The 19112-nt window shown below is 37.0% G+C and overlaps 1 protein-coding gene across 10 annotated transcripts in view; it reads left to right on the forward strand.

Moving 5' to 3' along the window:
• Positions 1-19112, forward strand: part of HEATR5A (HEAT repeat containing 5A) — a 116743-nt gene that overhangs the window by 22308 nt on the left and 75323 nt on the right. For 6 of the 10 annotated variants that reach the window (XM_082384044.1, XM_082384041.1, XM_082384043.1 and 3 more), the window contains exons 2-6: positions 5478-5679; positions 6957-7168; positions 9047-9155; positions 12708-12857; positions 13539-13713. In XM_082384044.1, coding sequence (XP_082240170.1) covers positions 5554-5679; positions 6957-7168; positions 9047-9155; positions 12708-12857; positions 13539-13713 — 772 coding nt within the window. In that variant the 5' untranslated portion in view covers positions 5478-5553. Of the gene's footprint in view, positions 1-5477; positions 5680-6956; positions 7169-9046; positions 9156-12707; positions 12858-13538; positions 13714-19112 lie in introns of those variants that run through there. The other 4 variants (XM_082384038.1, XM_082384039.1, XM_082384036.1 and 1 more) reach the window with 2 other exon arrangements.

The following is a 19112-nucleotide window of genomic DNA, read 5'->3' on the forward strand; positions in this document are numbered from 1 at the left end:
TTTTCTCCTGTTAATCTGTCTCATGTCAATTTAATCTTAGACCATCCAGAAAAACCTAAAAGGGTAGAGGAAAGTTTCCTTCTTCCCCAATAAGCTAATTACTGTTTTGGGTTTTTGTTTTGTTTTTTGAAAGGTATAGATTTTAAGATTTATGTATGTACCTGAAGTATGGGAGATTCTTGAGAGGTTTTTTGTTTGTTTGTTTGTTTTACTGTATGCTTTTTGAACAAAACTGAGAAGCTAAAGACTGGAGGCTGAGTTGAAGCTGTTGTGATGTCTTTTAGAGACGTGAGTTGAGAGTCAAAGAAAAGTAATTTAAATTTAAGTATGAGACAGATTCCGTAACTTTAACTGCTTGATACATTCTGGAATTAGTTCCATTTACTGCTGAGTGGCTTATTCATTTTGTAAATTGGTCTTTTAATGCTCTGGAAAGAAAAAAACAACAAACCAATTCGACAAACCTATCTTATTTTGTGTTTGATGGTTTCTTTGATTGTTTGTGATTTTTTTTCTCTTTTCTCTCTTCAAAATGATACAATAAATCACTTTAAAAAAACTAAAATGACCAAAAAGATTAGGGAGACTTATTCCCCCCTGCATAAACTTCAGCATATGTTCCCAAAATAGTTCTATAAACCCTATATAGATATGGTGATCATTTTATAATGTTTGCAAATGTCAAATCATTATGTAGTACACTTGAAACTAACATAATATTGCACATCAACTATATTTCAATAAAAATGAATGAATGAATAAATAAAATGCCTGGCTTCAAGGTGTTTGACAGGCTTGATTGGATGAAAGGGTGGCAGCATAGTATCTAGTGGTTAAAGCACATATATCTAGAGTCAGATTGCTGAAGTGTATGACCAGGTTCTGTGTGACCTTAGGAAAGCTACTCAACTTCTCTGTGCCTCAATGTCCTCATCTTAAAATAGTGCTAATAAAAATAGCTACCCAAGGACAGTTTTGCGAATTAATTATTCAAGAAAATGTAAAGCGCTTGGAGTAGTGCCTGGACTATAATAAGTGATCAATAAATAATTAGTTTCTGTCAAAAATAATGGCTGGCATTACAGTTGGCACACAACAGTTTGATGGAATCTTTTTTTCAAGTAGCATAACTGTACCTTGAAAAATATATTGATATATATGTTCACTTTTAATAAACTAATCACTTTGTAATCTCAACAAACATAAAAATGGAAAATAAGAGAAAAACTAGAAAAATAAGCATCCTTCAGGTATATATAGCCATAGGGTTGTGGTCAGATTAAAACATAACAGTAGATTGACTACGTTTGTATTCATCATCCTAAAGTGAAACTATAGGTTAGAGCAGGAGCATCTGTTATTTGCAAAATGCATTTGCTTGTCTCATTGATGGTAGGTATGTGGAGATCGCAGGTGCATTTTAGATTTGGTGGTTTAGATGTGGGATTACCAGTGTGAATTGTCTACTTCTATTAGGAGTGATTTATATGAGGAATGTATTGAGGGCATTGTAGATAACTTTATGCCCTGCTTATGATCTCAACCTTTTACTGAATTATTTATTATTTCATTGTGTTAGCTATTTTGCTTCTTGATAGATCATTTTACACCACAATATTGCTGCTGCCTAAGGAAAAAAATGTCTCTAGAGTAGTCCTAATGACCTCTAAAAAGGGTAATTTGATTCTTGAGATTCTGAGTTGCCCTGGTGATTATAAAAAGTTTTCTCTATGATACTCAGGGTTTTTTTTCCTCTCACAATCGTAGATACTGAGTGCAAACTTGCTTTTCACCTTCGGTATACTTAGTAGCTTTCTTCTGGAAATTATTTCTGTAGCATTTATTAACTTTATCCTTAATTGCATGTATTTTGTTCAATTCACTTCGATAATTTAAGAAAGGAAAGGAGGGTTTTTTAAACAAGAAGCTAAAATTCATGTTATCTTTATAAAAGTAAATTTGTTAGCATGGTTGTTTATATTGTTCTTGTTCCTCAAAATTTACGTTTATGAAAATAATCTAATGTGCACTTCTGTTTTCTTTTGAGGGCAGTTGGTGCCAGGTCATGGGTGGCACTGGGCATGCGAGCAGGACTAATTAGGGAGGGACAACCCAGATGGCTAAAAGCAGCACATAGGTTTGAGAAGACAGTGGTGGATCAAAGCTGTCTTTTGGCCGCTGGTGCAGTGTCATAGTGAGAATATAGGATATTAACCCAAGCCAGAGGACGAAAGTAAGGTAAAGAGTAGGGGTTGAAAACTTGAATACCCATAGAAGTTGGCGAATAATGTAAATGAATGAGGCAGTCCAGCTGGCGACTGTGCCTGATGGAGTCCTTGCCCCTCTTAGATTCCGTCATTCATTGCTGTATGGGATATGGACCCAGATTTTTGTGTAAAATCTTGTGTTTAAATGTTAGTAACTAATTTTTTTCTCCAGTACGTACATTGCAGGCCAAATTTAGCCAACAGTGTACCAGTTTGCAACTACTGTCTTTTAAAGGGGCTCTTTTACTTATTTAACAATAATGATGATGTGGTACTCTAGGTAATTTTATACCCATAAACTTTCTTGGAGAAAAAAATGAAGGAAAGAAAAGCCTTCCCATGTCTGTCCCATCTGATTTTCTAATACATCTTGCTGGCTTCTCTACAAAAGATTGAGATTTATTTAGGGGAATATGAGCTATGTAGTTCATATGGTTTAGTTTAATTACCTGTAGCATTCTGTCTGTATTTCTGTGCAGTTCCAATTACCTGTTTCTGTTTAGCTTGGAGTTTTATTTGTAAGGTATCAAATTTATTTTTGATACATCAGTGAATAGGAGTATCCATCTTATATGTATATGGTACCTTCTCTGTCATTTAATGTTCTTGATGATAGCTGTTACTCCTGTAAGTAGTAGTAATGATTTTTTTTAAAGCCAGCTTGTGTTTTTTATATACAGTGGAGAAAAGACAGCCTCTTCAATAAGTGGTGCTGGGAAAATTGGACAGGTACATGTAAAAGTATGAAATTAGAACACTCCCTGACACCATACACAAAAATAAACTCAAAATGGATTGAAGACCTAAGTGTAGGCCAGACACTATCAAACTCTTAGAGGAAAATATAGGCAGAACACTCTATGACATAAATCACAGCAAGATCCTTTTTGACCCAGCTCCTAGAGAAATGGAAATAAAAACACAAATAAACAAATGGGACCTAATGAAACTTAAAAGCTTTTGCACAGCAAAGGAAACCATAAACAAGACCAGAAGACAACCCTCAGAATGGGAGAAAATATTTGCAAATGAAGCAACTGACAAAGGATTAATCTCCAAGATTTACAAGCAGCTCATGCAGCTCAATAACAAAAAAACAAACAACCCAATCCAAAAATGGGCAGAAGACCTAAATAGACATTTCTCCAAAGAAGATATACAGATTGCCAACAGACACATGAAAGAATGCTCAACATCATTAATCATAAGAGAAATGAAAATCAAAACTACAATGAGGTATCATCTCACACCGGTCAGAATGGCCACCATCAAAAAATCTAGAAACAATAAATGCTGGAGAGGGTGTGGAGAAAAGGGAACACTCTTGCACTGTTGGTGGGAATGTAAATTGATACAGCCACTATGGAGAACAGTATGGAGGTTCCTTAAAAAACTAAAAATAGAACTACCATACGACCCAGCAATCCCACTACTGGGCATATACCCTGAGAAAACCATAATTCAGAAAGAGTCATGTACCAAAATGTTCATTACAGCTCTATTTACAATAGCCAGGACATGGAAGCAACCTAAGTGTCCATCATCGGATGAATGGATAAAGAAGATGTGGCACATATATACAATGGAATATTACTCAGCCATAAAAAGAAATGAAATGGAGGTATTTGTAATGAGGTGGATGGAGTTAGAGTCTGTCATACAGAGTGAAGTAAGTCAGAAAGAGAAAAACAAATACAGTATGCTAACACATATATATGGAATCTAAGGGAAAAAAAAAAGGTCATGAAGAACCTAGTGGCAAGATGGGAATAAAGACACAGACCTACTAGAGAATGGACTTGAGGATATGGGGAGGGGGAGGGGTGAGACGTGACAGGGTGAGAGAGTGTCATGGACATATATACACTACCAAATGTAAAATAGATAGCTAGTGGGAAGCAGCCGCGTAACACAGGGAGATCAGCTCGGTGCTTTGTGACCACCTAGAGGGGTGGGATAGGGAGGGTGGGAGGGAGGGAGATGCAAGAGGGAAGAGATATGGGAACATATGTATATGTATAACTGATTCACTTTGTTATAAAGCAGAAACTAACACACCATTGTAAAGCAATTATACTTCAATAAAGATGTTTAAAAAAAATTTCTTAAATAATTTTTCCAACTTTTTATTGTGAATTTTTAAAAAATACAGAAAAATTGAAGAACAGTAAACTGATTACTCACATACCCACTACCAGCATTCAACTGTTAACATTTTGCCGTATTTTATGGCTAATTGATTGATGTACTTAACCATTTGAAAATGAGTTGCAGACATCATGCTGTTTTACTGCCATATACTTGAGCATGCACCTAGAAATAAAAAATTCCATAACCACGAACGCCATCTTATAGATTTGTGTATGAGTGTGTATGTATTGTGCACACGTGCTTATGTGTTGTATATAAGCAACACAGGAACTAGAGTGTACCCAGGAGATGATCATGAATCTGAAACAAAACCAAACCTCCGCTCTTACGTTGATTATTTCCTGCAACAGAAGTGAAGGCTACATTGGATCTGGGTCAGAGCAGACATGATCTTTATTGCTATAATCCCTGGACAACATCCATCCAAGTGCCTTCAGAAACATGAGTTTGCTTTCACAAGGCTCGCAGAGATAAGGAGACTATCAGTACTGGTTGGGATGGGACTCTTTCCTAAAACTCCTAGCCTCAGGCAGTGTCTTTGTTAGATTGGGAGAACAGATTTTAATGGGAATAAGTCCCTCTGCTCCTGGCTTGAATCTCCAGGTAAATGACAGGTTATTTACGGAGGCAAAGATCCAGGGAGACATCAAGCTTTACTATAGAATTTTAGCAGGAGGTCTGGATATTTGGTCATTTGTTAATATGTACCCATGACCCATTTTAGTCAAAAGGTGCTTATGCTACAGAGAAAACTGAAAATCTTGAGTAGTCTAACCTTAAAATTTTCAAAATTTTAATGGAACGTCTCTTCTGTTTAGCAACTTTTTGCATGTGAATGTCAATAATCCTACTCTATTTTCCTGTCTGCTCTCTAAAAAAGGGGTTTTCTGTCAGTGTTAACTAGGGTTTACTATTGGGATTTTCCCAGTTTCACCCTAGAGCTGTTACAAAAGATGTCTCCATTTATTTATGCTTTGTGCTTTTCTGTGGAAGATTTCCAGTATTGTGATTGTGTTCCTTTTCACCCTCCTTTTAAAATATTATTTTCCTCTATTATAGGTTTTTTTTCCTTAGGTATATTGACTGAAGTTTAATGAGAAGAATCGTGACCAGCTAGGAGAATTTTCTGCAAGGAATGGAATTAGCTCATAGCTTACTGTTGAATGAAGAAGCATACAATCAACTGGGTGAAGTTCAGAAGGCAGAGTTTATTTTTGATTGGTTGAGATATTTGGAGAAGCTCTTGCTAGCAACCAGCAGGGTGAGTAAAATTGCAAAAACTGTTTTTTGAGTTTTTTTTTACGTGCCGGATAATGTTTAAATTCCTTTGATTTGCTTTTCTAGTTCTGTCCAGTATAACCTAAATTAGCTTTCGAAGGTTAGACCTTAGTAAGACTTTATATTGAAATAGGTTTCTTCTGTTCAAAAGAGCAGGAAGAAATTAGCCAGTATTTGTAGTATTACTTTCAAATACATTAAAAACTAACTACAGAGCACATTGTGTTAGATTTCTTTATCATTATCCTTCTGTACCTTGTGTCACTGCACATGCATGACATCCTGGTGCAGTATAGCGCTAAATAATGTGATGGGAGTTTCACTTTAAAAAAAGTGTGAGCTCTTTAAGGGGAGTAAGAATTGAGGAGTCTTTGAGTAAACATATTCCCTTTTAAAAGTTTATGAAATGGCTACCAGAAAATGAAGACTAATCACTCATACCCTTTACCGACATTCAGCAGCTGTTAACATTTTGCCATGTTTAACTGATTTACAGAGCCATGTGAGTTGCTACTTTACTTCTAATACTTTTGCATACATCTCCTAAAAATAAGGATATTCTACAGAATGACAACACCCTATGTAATGCAAAAATGGTGCAAAGACACTACTCATGGAGACATTTAGAATTTAACAAATGACAAAAATCCATACACTAAATTAACAAATATTTTATTGTGGAAGTTTAGGCCTCAGGGAGCACCTGAATACCATTACCACTGTGATGATATTCTGTACTCCTTTTTCAGAGCATAGACAAGTAAAATGGAGTCACACTATCGGCATTTAGATGCATAAGCTTGCAAAAAGAAAATTGCACTAAACTTAGAAAATGATCTGAGTAAAACAGGTAACCATTACAAGATCAGCTCTGGTGATAGATTTTAGGTTGCTGCTTATTGATGCAGATATATATTGGGCAGAGGCTTAAGAACTAAGAAGCTCTAGTTAAGATATAAATTTGCTCTACCTTTCAAACCTAAGAAGAAAGACATAGAAAAAATAGAGCCCTTGTCTTTGTTCACAAAGACTCCAGTATATTGTAGTCCAGAACATATTTTTTGGAGATATCAGCAGGGCAACAAACTACCTGTTCATGTGGTGTAATAGCCATGCCACCAACTTATTTGTACTATTTAATCAAAATAATTTTGCATTTTTCTAGGGCTTTTAGTTCTTAATTATATGAAAGAAAAATCATATTAGAGGATTATGTGTAATTATGTTGACTTGAATTATCTTTGTTACCTTCCTTTCTAGAGTGATGTAAGGGAGAAACAGAAAACTCTTGTGGAACAGCTCCTATCTTTGTTGAACAGCTCCCCAGGGCCTCCTACTCGCAAACTCCTTGCTAAGAATCTAGCTATTCTTTATAGTATTGGAGACACATTCTCTGTTTATGAGACAATCGATAAATGTAATGATCTTATTCGAAGCAAAGATGATTCTCCAAGTTATCTTCCCACTAAACTGTAAGTTAAATGTTAAAACTGAACATAAAAGAGTTCTTCTTTGTTGTATCATTTTTATAAAGAACCCAAACTTTGCTGTACAGTAGAAATTAACACAACATTGTTCATTATCTATACTTCAGTAAAATAAGTCTTTAAAAAAACAGAACCCCTGGACTTCCCTGTTGACGCAGTGGTTAAGGATCCACCTGCCAATGCAGGGGACACGGGTTCAATCCCTGGTCCTGGAAGATCCCACATGGCGCGGAGCAACTAAGCCCGTGCACCACAACTACTGAGCCCACACGCCACAACTACTGAAGCCTGCGTGCTCAAGGGCCCCCGTGCCACAAGTACTGAGCCTGCATGCTGCAACTACTGAAGCCTGCACATCTAGAGCCCGTGCTCTACAACAAGAGAAGCCACCTCAATGAGAAGCCCACGGACTGCAAACAGGGTAGCCCCTGCTCGCTGCAACTAGAGAAAGCCCACGCGCAGCAACAAAGACCCAATGCAGTCAAAAATAAAAATATATATATTAAAAAAAAAAAAAAAGAACCCAAACTACGTGATAATTATTATGAAACTGAATACAAATTGTTTTACTCATTTTTTAAAGAATCTAACTTTCAGAAAGATCTAACATTTTCCCATGGACTGAGAAATAGTTCTTTTAAAAAATGCTTTAGACATTTGAAGCTTAGATTTGGGGATCAAAACTGTCTGATAGGGCTTCCCTGGTGGCGCAGTGGTTGGGAGTCCGCCTGCCAATGCAGGGGACACGGGTTCGTGCCCTGGTCCGGGAGGATCCCACATGCCACGGAGCGGCTGGGCCCGTGAGTCACAACTACTGAGCCTGCGTGTCTGGAGCCTGTGCTCCGCAACGGGAGAGGCCGCGACAGTGAGAGGCCCGCGCACCGCGATGAAGAGTGGCCCCCGCTTGCCGCCACCGGAGAAAGCCCTCGCACAGAAACGAAGACCCAACACAGCCAAAATAAATAAATAAATAAATTAATTAATTAATTAATTTAAAAAAAAACTGTCTGATAAAAATTTTAGCAGTTAAGGGACTTCCCTGGTGGTCCAGTGGTTAAGACTCCGTGCTCCCAATGCAGGCAGCCCGGGTTCGATCCCTGGTCAGGGAACTAGATCCCTCACACTGCAACGAAGATCCCACGTGCCAAAACTAAGACCTGGTGCAGCCAAATACATAAATAAATACATAAAAAAATAAATAAAATTTATTTTTAAAAAATTTTAGCAGTTGAGTGTTTAAGGAACAAGTATTTTAAATTCTTCACGTTTTGTATGTTCTTTTAGTTTATTAGTTCTTAGTAGTGAAAATTAATAGTAAATATATAGAAAAATACTCTTCTAAGATCCTAAAAGAACAACTTAGTTTCTTTCTCCGTAGGACTCAGTTCATTTTATCACCTGTTTTTTAGAGAAGGCAATTTGCCATGTATGGTTGCATAGTACTAATGTTATAGAAATTTTTGTTTTTTTAATTTTTAGCTTATAGTAGAATGTATTTTCCCATAAAGTTTTCAGACTTGATGAGAACATTGTTCTTTTTCTTTTATCTTTAAGACCATCTTTGATTATCTGATATATGAAGCTCCGTTCTATTAAAAATTGTTTTGTAAAAATTAGAGGGGATGGAATCTTTGGGCTGAGATTTAAATTAGTTGAAGATATATCTTTTTAAAATTCTTGTATTGAAAATGTAATTATTTGATACTCCCCTAAGTGTCATTCCTTAGGACTTAACAGTGGAATAGATTCTGGGAAATTTTATCCTTTAAAAGTAAAATTAAGTAGTCACCTTTACATGTGCTAAGATCCTTTTATGCCTGTTTTTTCATTCATGACTAATTTCTAATTTAAATGTCGTTCCAGCGCCGCTGTGGTGTGTTTGGGTTCCTTGTATAAGAAGTTGGGTAGAATACTGGGTAACACCTTTACTGATACAGTGGGGAATATTCTTAAAGCTATGAAGAGTGCAGAGGTAAATACAAACTTTATGGTTTCTTGAGTCAATAAAAGAGCTTTACCTATGACAAGCACACATAGTATGTATGTAAATACATCCATAAATGACATTTCTAGGTAGTGCACATATGTACTTTGTATATTGAATCTTTATTAGAAAAGCAATAGTACAATAAAATTTTGTGTATTCAGATAAATTCAAATGGGCACAAACTAAGGTGTTTATCTGGCAGACCCATCCCTGCTCCCTCTTCTCACATCACCTTTTCCATCTGATACTACTTACTAGTGCCAGAGCAAGTGCTTGTCACCAAGGATCCAGATACGTAGTTGGTAACTACCATATACCTGATAGATGGATTAGTATTGTACCAGCATCAGAAGGGAGTAAGGAATAAAATCAAGGTAGGAAAGAGTGTGGAGGACATAAGCATGACTAGGGTCAGGATGACCTTTCAGTCGCCAGGATATATATTGTCAGCCTTAGCCTCACTGATTTGTTGACATCATTTATGATTGTGAAACACCCTTTGTTTTTGTAACTGTCTCTTTATTGGACTTCCAAGATACACTGTAATTTCTTGCCAACTATAGTTTTAACAAATTTTGAAATTAAAGCGTTTGTATGTTTGTATATCAAAAATTTTAAGTCTGTGGTCCCTTATATTTAAGGATAACTCAGCACCTTTAAATATAAAAAAATCACACCAGTTCCTGTTCTTAACCTTGCTTAGAAAAAGTCTAGAAAACAGCCCTGAAACAATTTATAAAAATGCTGGCCTGTCACACACATTTCTTTTTAACTGTATCAAGATAAAACATGGGAAAATTCAAATGTAAAATCTGCCAAATTTCAAGAAGAATGTAACTGATTCAAGAATTTTAAGGAGAAGTGAAGTCCATAACATAAAACTGGTGAGAGAATCAACTCAGCAGATCACTTCTGAGCAGCAATAGTTTACGCAAAGATTGAAGAAGGTAATTCAGGAGGAGAGAGATTTTTTTTTGTAGTTTTTAGAAGAGTTTATTACCATTTTATAAAATAAAAAACTTTGCCCAATATGTTTGAAAAATCTGAGAAAATTCAGATATTTTAAGATGGATAGAAGTTGAGATAATTTATCAGTAGCAGGTCTTTTGGTGGTGAAAGGAAAAGGAAATCTTTCTGCTCTGAAGGCACTGATGCTGGAGGTGAACAGATTTACAAAATGATACTGAGCACCATAAATGGTAACATGTGGACACAGGTATAGGCTATACTTTAATTCTTAATTTATGTAAGAGAAAGCTCATGATGAAGACAAAGAAATGGAAGGCATTGTGGGTTTTAACATATATAGAACTAGAATATATAAAAACAGCAACATAAAGCATATGAGAAGGTATATGGAATTATACTGTTTTAAGGGTCTTGCCACTATGAAGTGGTAAATAGTAGGTTTAATTAGAATGTAACCTGTTAGGGATGTGTAGCATGATGGCTACAATAATCACTATTTAAAATAGTTATAACAATGTAAATATTTATACACCCCTCAGAGCATCTAAATTATAAAGCAAATATTGACAGACCTAAAGAGAGAAATACACAGCAATACAATCATAGTGGGGACTGCAGTTCCCCCCCCCTTTTCATCAATGGACAGATCACCCAGACAGAAATCAACATGGAAACCTTGGAGTGAACTACACATTAGACCAGTTGGACCTAATGGTCATAACTTGATCATTCCACCCAACAGCAGCAAAACATACCTCTCTTCTAGGGCACAGAGCATTCACCAGGGTAGATCACATATTAGGTCCCAAACAGGTCTGGGCAAGTTTAAGAAGACTGAAATCACATGAAGTATCTTTCCCACCTGCAATGATATGAAACTAGGCGCCAATAACAGCAGGAAGGCTGGAAAATTCTCAGTTATGTGGAGATTAACAACAAACCAGGAGGAGAGATTGTTAACATCCATAAATCTGGTTTTATTTAAAAGGATGTGTCTGTAAGAACTTTTATTTACTGAGGTATGGCCACTTTAAACTTTTTTTTTTCTCAACTCCATTGATTAAGCTATACTTTTTAGGCCTCATGGTTAACAGAGGATTACTCTATAGGTTTCAGAAAATTTTAAGTTAGGGACTTCCCTGGTGGCACAGTGGATAAGATTCCATGCTCCCAATGCAGGGGGCCTGGGTTCGATCCCTGGTCAGGGAACTAGATCCCACATGCATGCCGCAACTAAGAGTTCGCAGGTCACAACTAAGGAGCCTGCCTGCCACAACTAAGACCTGGTGCAACCAAATAAATAAATTAATATTTAAAAAAAGAAAATTTAGAGTTATTGCTAAGTAGTTTATTGCTCCTCCACTTTTTACCTTTATGATTTAGTTGATTCAGTACCACAACGATTTGGAGATGTCAAAAGGGATTTCCACCTTTGATAAATAGCATTTGAAATTGGCGTAAAAGAAAGCTAAGAAGTTTCCCGTTAGGACTCATTTTGTTAATGTCCACCTATAATTACTCACTATCATGCTCCTTTGAACAAAAATAAATTAATAACATTACTATGAAAATGATACTTGATCTTTCTCCAACTTTAACTTACCTATAGTGGCCTTAACTTCCTGAGACATAGAAAGCATTTGGAACATTTAGTAAAACATCATAATGCAAGCAGCTACTATTTCTTGAGTGTTTACTAAGTCCAGGCACTGTGGTGAATGATTTCCCCACAGGGGCTTGTTTACTTCCCACACTGGCTCAGTGGGGTTCATCTTATCCTCGTTTCATTTTTTCATTTCTTTTTTTTGGCCACGCTGTGTGGTATGTGGGATCTTGGTTCCCCGACCAGGCATCGAACCCATGCCCCCTTCAGTGGAAGCGCAGAGTCTTAACCACTGGACCGCTGGAGAGGTCCCTTATCCTCATTTTATAGATGAAGAAATAAGTAAGAACAACTTAAAGTCACACAGCTACTAAGGTTCAGAGCCAAGATTCAAACCCAGGTCTTTTAAAATCTAAACCCAGACTTTTAACCTCTGAGTTAAAATACTCGAACCAGTAAATGATAAAATATCAATAGCTATGAACTCAACTGAACATTTACTGTGTGTCAGGCACTGTTCTAAGCACTTGACATGTAGTAACTCGTTTGATCCTCACAACAACCATTTAACAGATAAAGAAACAGATTTGCCCAGAGACATATAGCTAGTAGGTGGCAGACCATGCACTCTTACCATGTTACCTCATTTATAGCAACCATTTATTGAGTGCTTGACCACATGCAAGCCTTATGCCTGGCGCTTCCCATATAATTTCATTTAATCTGCACATCAACCCTATGAAATGTGTATTATGTTGAAGTGTAATATATACAAGTAACACTTTTAAAATAGTAAACACTGCATGAAATAGCAATTATTCATGTGTCTTGATGTCAGAATAGGTTGGTTAGTGTGTACAAAAATCTGAGTATGTCTCTAATGTGAGATAAATTTCAATGCTTAATACTGTTTTTCACAGCGTATTTTTTTTTCCTCTTCTTTAAATTTTTTTCCTCTTCGATAGTCACAAGGTCGATATGAGATCATGCTGAGTCTGCAAAACATATTGAGTGGACTGGGAGCTGCTGCTACCCCTTGCCACAGGGATGTTTATAAAGCTGCTAGATCCTGCTTGACAGATAGATCCATGGCCGTTCGTTGTGCTGCTGCAAAGGTAAAATAGTCTAATGAGTAGAATTTCTAAAAATTAATATACAGACAACTAAATCAGTTTATCCCAGTGAAAACACTAGTAACAGCTACATGATCTTAGAGCTGCAACCTTGGTATTCAGATAGGGCTATCTCATTTTAACATATGAGGAAACTGAGGCCCTGAGAGTTACATGAATTTCCCAGGGTTCTTAAAGTGGTTAGCAGCACATTGTTGGAAATGGGGAGTTCAAGTTACCAGACTCGAAGTATTCCTTCCATTCCACTGTGCTTCCTCTCTATAATTGTGTAAAATTTCCATGTATGGTTTATGTTGTTTGAAAATGATTTGTTTTTGTTTTTTATCATGCTTTCTTAACATAGTTGGTTAGATAGTAAAGTGTTTATGTTGGAGTTATTCTCACAATTGCTCATAGCCAACAGATAGGTTCTACAGACATTTTTCATAGCCCACTGAATTAGAAATGGGTCTTTCTCCTACGCTTTGTGGACACGTTGCTTTGTATAGTATAATTTTTATGACTTTTTAGTAAGTATTCACTTGTCCCTACAATCATTATTTAGAGACTTCGGATTTGTGTATTATTTTTGCTAGATCTTGATAGGGTCCACAACTTATATAGATCTGCACCTGACATTTATATTTTGTTTTTCATTAATTTCTTTTTTTCCCGCTTGAATAGTGTCTCCTTGAACTTCAGAATGAGGCCATCTTTATGTGGAGTACAGACCTGGACAGTGTGGCCACACTATGTTTTAAATCCTTTGAAGGCTCCAATTATGATGTGCGGATTTCAGTTTCAAAGCTACTAGGCACAGTGTTGGCCAAAGCTATAATTTCTAAACATCCAGGAGCAGGTAAATTCATGTAATTATTTTCATAATGTCTTCCATAATTTTTTCCCAGTTGATTTAAACAAACATATGTAGCATTACTGCTACCTATTATTACTTTTGAAAAGAGGCAGAATATCATATAAATTTTAGTTTGGAAACATTTCTATAAGTCCTAAGATTTCATTTTAAAACAATTCAGTGAAAGTTTGAGGAAAAAATTAAAAGAACTCTTAAATAAATGTGCTTTATTCAGTCATTGTCTTCCTCTACACCACGGCTTTTTTTTTTTTTTAAAGTGAATTGTGGAGTGTTATCCAATAAGAGATATGATCTAATTCTTGAGAATTTTTTTTTTAAGCAGCATGCATCTGATTATATACATTTGGCTTGCCATCTTCTAGATTGGTATAAGGGAGCAATGATGTAAATAATTCCAAACAGCAGATACTTGAAATTTACTGTATTTGGACAATTTGTGTTTGTGTTTATTCCCTATTTATACACTCCTAGGCAGTGAGCAAGGATGGAGTATTTTTTAAAACAAAAGGGTTTGCCTAGGTTTAATCTACAGTGTATATAAAACATTGGTGAATAATTAAAAACTTGCTTTATTATTCTGTCTCCAAAGAATAACAGTCTCACACTAATGAAAATGTGATTGTTCTGTAGAACCTTGCTTCCTCAATATCTGCAAACCGAGAGTACTAGCATCACCTGGGAGCTCGTAAGAAATGCAGAAACCCAGACGCCACCCAACTTACTAAATCAAATTTTCATTTTAACAAGATCCCCAGATAATTTGTATGCACATTAAAGTTTTAGAATAATTGCTCTAGAAATTGTTTATTGTGACGTTAAGAAGTGTTCTGGTTTCTTCTAAGCCAGTGTTTCTCAACCAGAGCAGAGAGAAGACAGTGAGTACAGCATATCAGAATCACCTAGGAAGCATTAACAACTATATAGTCCCTTCATTCTCCAGTTGAGACCCACAAGTTTAAAATTTATAATAAATTTTTTTTTAGGTGTTGGTTCTTCTAATCTTGTAATTCAGAGTTGTTCAGGGCATTTAAGAGGTTAAATCTTAAGCCATCTAAGAGACTGAAATTAGAAGAAGACATGTTTAATCAAACCCTCTTGAAAATGTGAATTGCTCGTTTCCATAAATGTATCATTAGAACTAGTACACAGTTGCAGTAAAAACAAGCAAAATACAGAATTGCCTAACAAATGTGAATAATATTTAAACGTATATCCTCCTAGAGTAGCACTAAACTAATAACAGCATTTTTGCAATCAGACTAAGCAAAGTGAAGAACCAGCTTCACCCACACTAAAAAAATCTTTGGCCTAATCTTTTGTTAGGAATTCTATCATCTTGCATCTGTAAGTTCTAGGCTTGTGTTATAATTAAGTTATTTTCATACAACTAAAAAGTGATCTAGATGTCATAATAGATTTTTTTTAAGTAGGAGACTAATAGCAGCATAGTGCTTAATAATTTGGAAAGGAAATACAGTGGAAGTTTGTACACTCAACCACAGTATTCGAAGATTATGAAGTACAGAACTGAATGATTTTCCTAGTAAAATCAGCAGACTTCTAATAAATGGTATATTTTACCAAGGCATTTAAAAAGCAGGGATTGAATATGACATTTTCCTAACATTGGCATAAGTTGCCAGGGATTTATGGAATCTTTTAAAGTTACTTCTTGACCATGAACCTCAAGTCGTACTATATTTCCCTCCTCCATTCACTGTCCCACTTTCCTAATTGACTATTTTATACCTTTATCTTCTCCCATGTTACTTTCATTTGACGGCCTATCTTCCATAGGTTCCCCTACTAAATCTACCACCTTCCAGCATCTATACCCATATACTCTGACTTCTCCACTGTTACTAAGGTGAATTATCTCCTCTTCTATTAAAGCCATACGTTCAATATGTATTAGAGCTCATCCTCTCACCTGCTCGAGGACATAGCTCTAGGAAGTCTCCCCTCTCCTACATCAACTTTTCCTTCTCTATTGGATTATTCCCTGTAAAAAACATGTGCTTTTTCCCCTCTCATCTTAAAAAAATTTTTTTTATCTTGTATTTTACTTCCCCAGCCAGCTGGAGCCCCATTTCTCTTCCCTTTGCAGCAGAGTTCCTCAGAGGAGTTCTTGATACTCTGTTTTTAGTCTCTCTCTTCTTTCAAACACACTTCAGTTAGGATTTTCCCCCAGTTAACTCTTTTTTTACATATAAATTTATTTATTTTATTTATTTATTTTTGGCTGCGTTGGGTCTTCGTTGCTGTGTGTGGGCTTTCTCTAGTTGCGGCGAGCAGGGGCTACTCTTCGTTGCGGTGCGCGGGCCTCTCATTGCAGTGGCTTCTCTTGTTGTGGAGCATGGGCTCTAGGCATGCGGGCTTCAGTAGTTGTGGCAGGTGGGCTCAGTAGTTGTGGCTTGTGGGCTCTAGAGCACTGGCTCAGTAGTTGTGGTGCACGGGCTTAGTTGCTCCATGGCATGTGGGATCTTCCCGGACCAGGGCTTGAACCCGTGTCCCCTGCATTGGCAGGCGGATTCTTAAGCACCTCGCTACCAGGGAAGCCCCAGTTAACTCTTGAAAACTATTTTTGTTAAGGGCATCAATGACCTCCACGTTCATCAGTTATTCGATAAATAAACAAGCGTTTATTGGGGGTTTATACAGGGCCACGATCTGTTCTGAGTGTGTAGGATGTGTTATCGAACAAAACAGATTAAAAGCCCCTGCCCTTTGGCACTTCCGTTCTAATATTTAGCCATGCTAAGCCAGTGGGCAGTTCTCAGTTGTCTTACTTAACCTTTCAGCAACATTTAACTCAGTTGATCTTCCTCCTCATCCTTTTTTCACTTGCCTTTTAGGACCTCACGCTCCCTTGGTTTTCTTTCTTTCTCTCTAGAAGTTTCTGTTCAGTCTTTGATGATTTCTTGTCTTCTCATAGGAGAGACCCATCACCTAGTCCTTGGTCTTCTGCTCTTTACGTAGGCTCACTCTAGATGATCTTACCCAATCTCATGGCTTAAATACCATCTATATATCAGGGATTCCTGGATTTATGTCTTTAGCCCACACTTCTCTCCTGGACACCGAACTCTCATGTCTAGCTGCCCATTTGACATCTCTGTTTGGATGTCTATTTGATGTTTCAAATTAACTTGTCCTAAGTGAATGCTTGATCTCCCCTCCTGCCATGTACACATACCTGCTCTCCTTGCAGTCGCAGTCTTGCTAATCTAAGTTGATGACAGCTCTGTCCCTGCAGTTGTTCAAACCGCAGTTTGTAAAGTCACCCTTGAATCTTCTCTCTCACACTCAGTAACTATTCTACCTAACAACATTAAAACATATCTACAGTTGGGACTCCTTGGAGAAGTGGCTCATGGGGTCGGGGCAAGGAAAGTCTGAGGATGAACCTGGAGCGTCTTGTTGCGCCAGGAAGTGAGGAGCTTCCACTGGCCAGCTTTCTGAAGAAAAGCTGGTCAAATCCAGGACAGTATTAGAATTAATAATGATAGAAATGGATTATAACCTGTTAAATAAAAAAGGAGGGCTTCCCTGGTGGTGCAGTGGTTAAGAATCTGCCTGCCAATGCAGGGGACATGGGTTCAAGCCCTGGTCCGGGAAGATCCCACATGCCACAGAGCAACTAAGCCTGTGCGCCACAACTACTGACCCTGTGCTCTAGAGTCTGCGAGCCACAACTACTGAGCCCGCGTGCCACAACTACTGAAGCCCGTGTGCCTAGAGCCCGTGCTCCACAACAGGAGAAGCCACCACAATGAGAAGCCCACGCACCACAAGGAAGAGTAGCCCCCGCTCGCTGCAACTAGAGAAAGCCCGCGCGCAGCAACGAAGACCCAACGCAGCCAAAATAAATAAATAAATAAATTTATTTAAAAAAAAAAAAGTATCACCACAGAGGTGGCATAGTGATTACAAATGGAAGAATGATATTTTACAGTGGACAAGACTGGCAGACACCTTATTCACGTGTTCAAAGATAATATTGCCAATGTAGGGACAGATTGACACCAAGCCTGACATTTCTTTTTGACGTTATGCATTGAGAAGGCTTGCAGCATTACTTGATGTAGTTCTCTTGAGGAAAAACTCAAAGTGAGGGCTTTTCTATAGCTACAACTAGCCATATATGTACTCTTCAAAAATGAGAAAGTGATAAGGAAGATATGGAGTCTAGGTGAAGGGTACATGGGAGTTTATTTTACTATTCTTGCAGCTTTTTTGTAATTTTGAAATTTTTTCTAGTAAAAAATTTAAAAAATATGTAAGTATGTATACCTCGATTCCTATCGTATCTACCTTGATCTAAGCCACCATCACCTCTTGCTTGAATCACTAAATTGCTCCTAATGGTTTTCTCTACTTCTACCTTTGCCCCTCTACAGTCTTCTCTCAGCACAGAAGCACAGTGACAGATTATATCACTCCTTTGCTCAAGGTTCTCCACTGGCACCTCACTTTACTCACCTCCTTATTATAATGATTGACAAGGTCCTATATCTTCTGCTCTTGCGCCATCCTTACACTCTGGTCCATCTCCTACCAGAGCCCTCCACTGAACTCACTACACATAAAAGATACCTGCTTTATTTTTTGCATGGCTTTTAATCACTGTCTAACATACTATATACTTAGTCCTTTGTTATGTTTATTGTTGTCTCTCCTTTTTAGAATCTATGATCCGCAAGAGCATGGATTTTGTACTGTTCACTATGTTTCTCTTCCATGTGCCAATATAGATTTTCATCTGTTTCATCTTCAGGCTGAGGAGTATATTTTTTGTTCATGACTTGGATTAACAGAAGGTTATTTTTCCACTATTTATGACTTAAGTCAATAATGAGGATCAGAGCTTGTGACCATCATTTTTCAGAAGAATGAAAGGGTGAAAATGGGTTCTTTTTTTAAAGGAGATATTATTCCCTAGATATTCACAGGGAGAAACTCAACTGTGTCAAACTGAAGACAAATTTAAAACATTCTGCCTAACTAAGCTCTTAATTATTGCAGCCTAAGGGTTGACCGGGCAGTTTTAGTAATATTTAGCTTTGTTTCTTCAGAGACTGAGGATATAACAAAAGTTGTACTTGCAGTTGAGAATTTTTAAAGAACAGGCCATGGTGGTTACTTTATGTAAGTTTCATTAAGAGTTGTAGAGCATTTAGAAAGATAAAATTATGATTTTGGCCTTTTTAGTATTTCAAAAGGATTTTCAAAGTGTTGTATAGCATTTTCACTCATGGAGAACTAGAGCCGTTCATTTATGTTTTCTCTTGTTTAACTTGAGGACAAGAGAGCAGTAGGTCATAATCTCAAAGTGGCATAGACTTTAAGATGTCATTGACATGATACATCAGAGTCCATTA

Source organism: Balaenoptera borealis (assembly GCF_965194805.1).
Source record: "Balaenoptera borealis genome assembly, chromosome: 3".
NCBI lineage: Eukaryota > Metazoa > Chordata > Mammalia > Artiodactyla > Balaenopteridae > Balaenoptera > Balaenoptera borealis.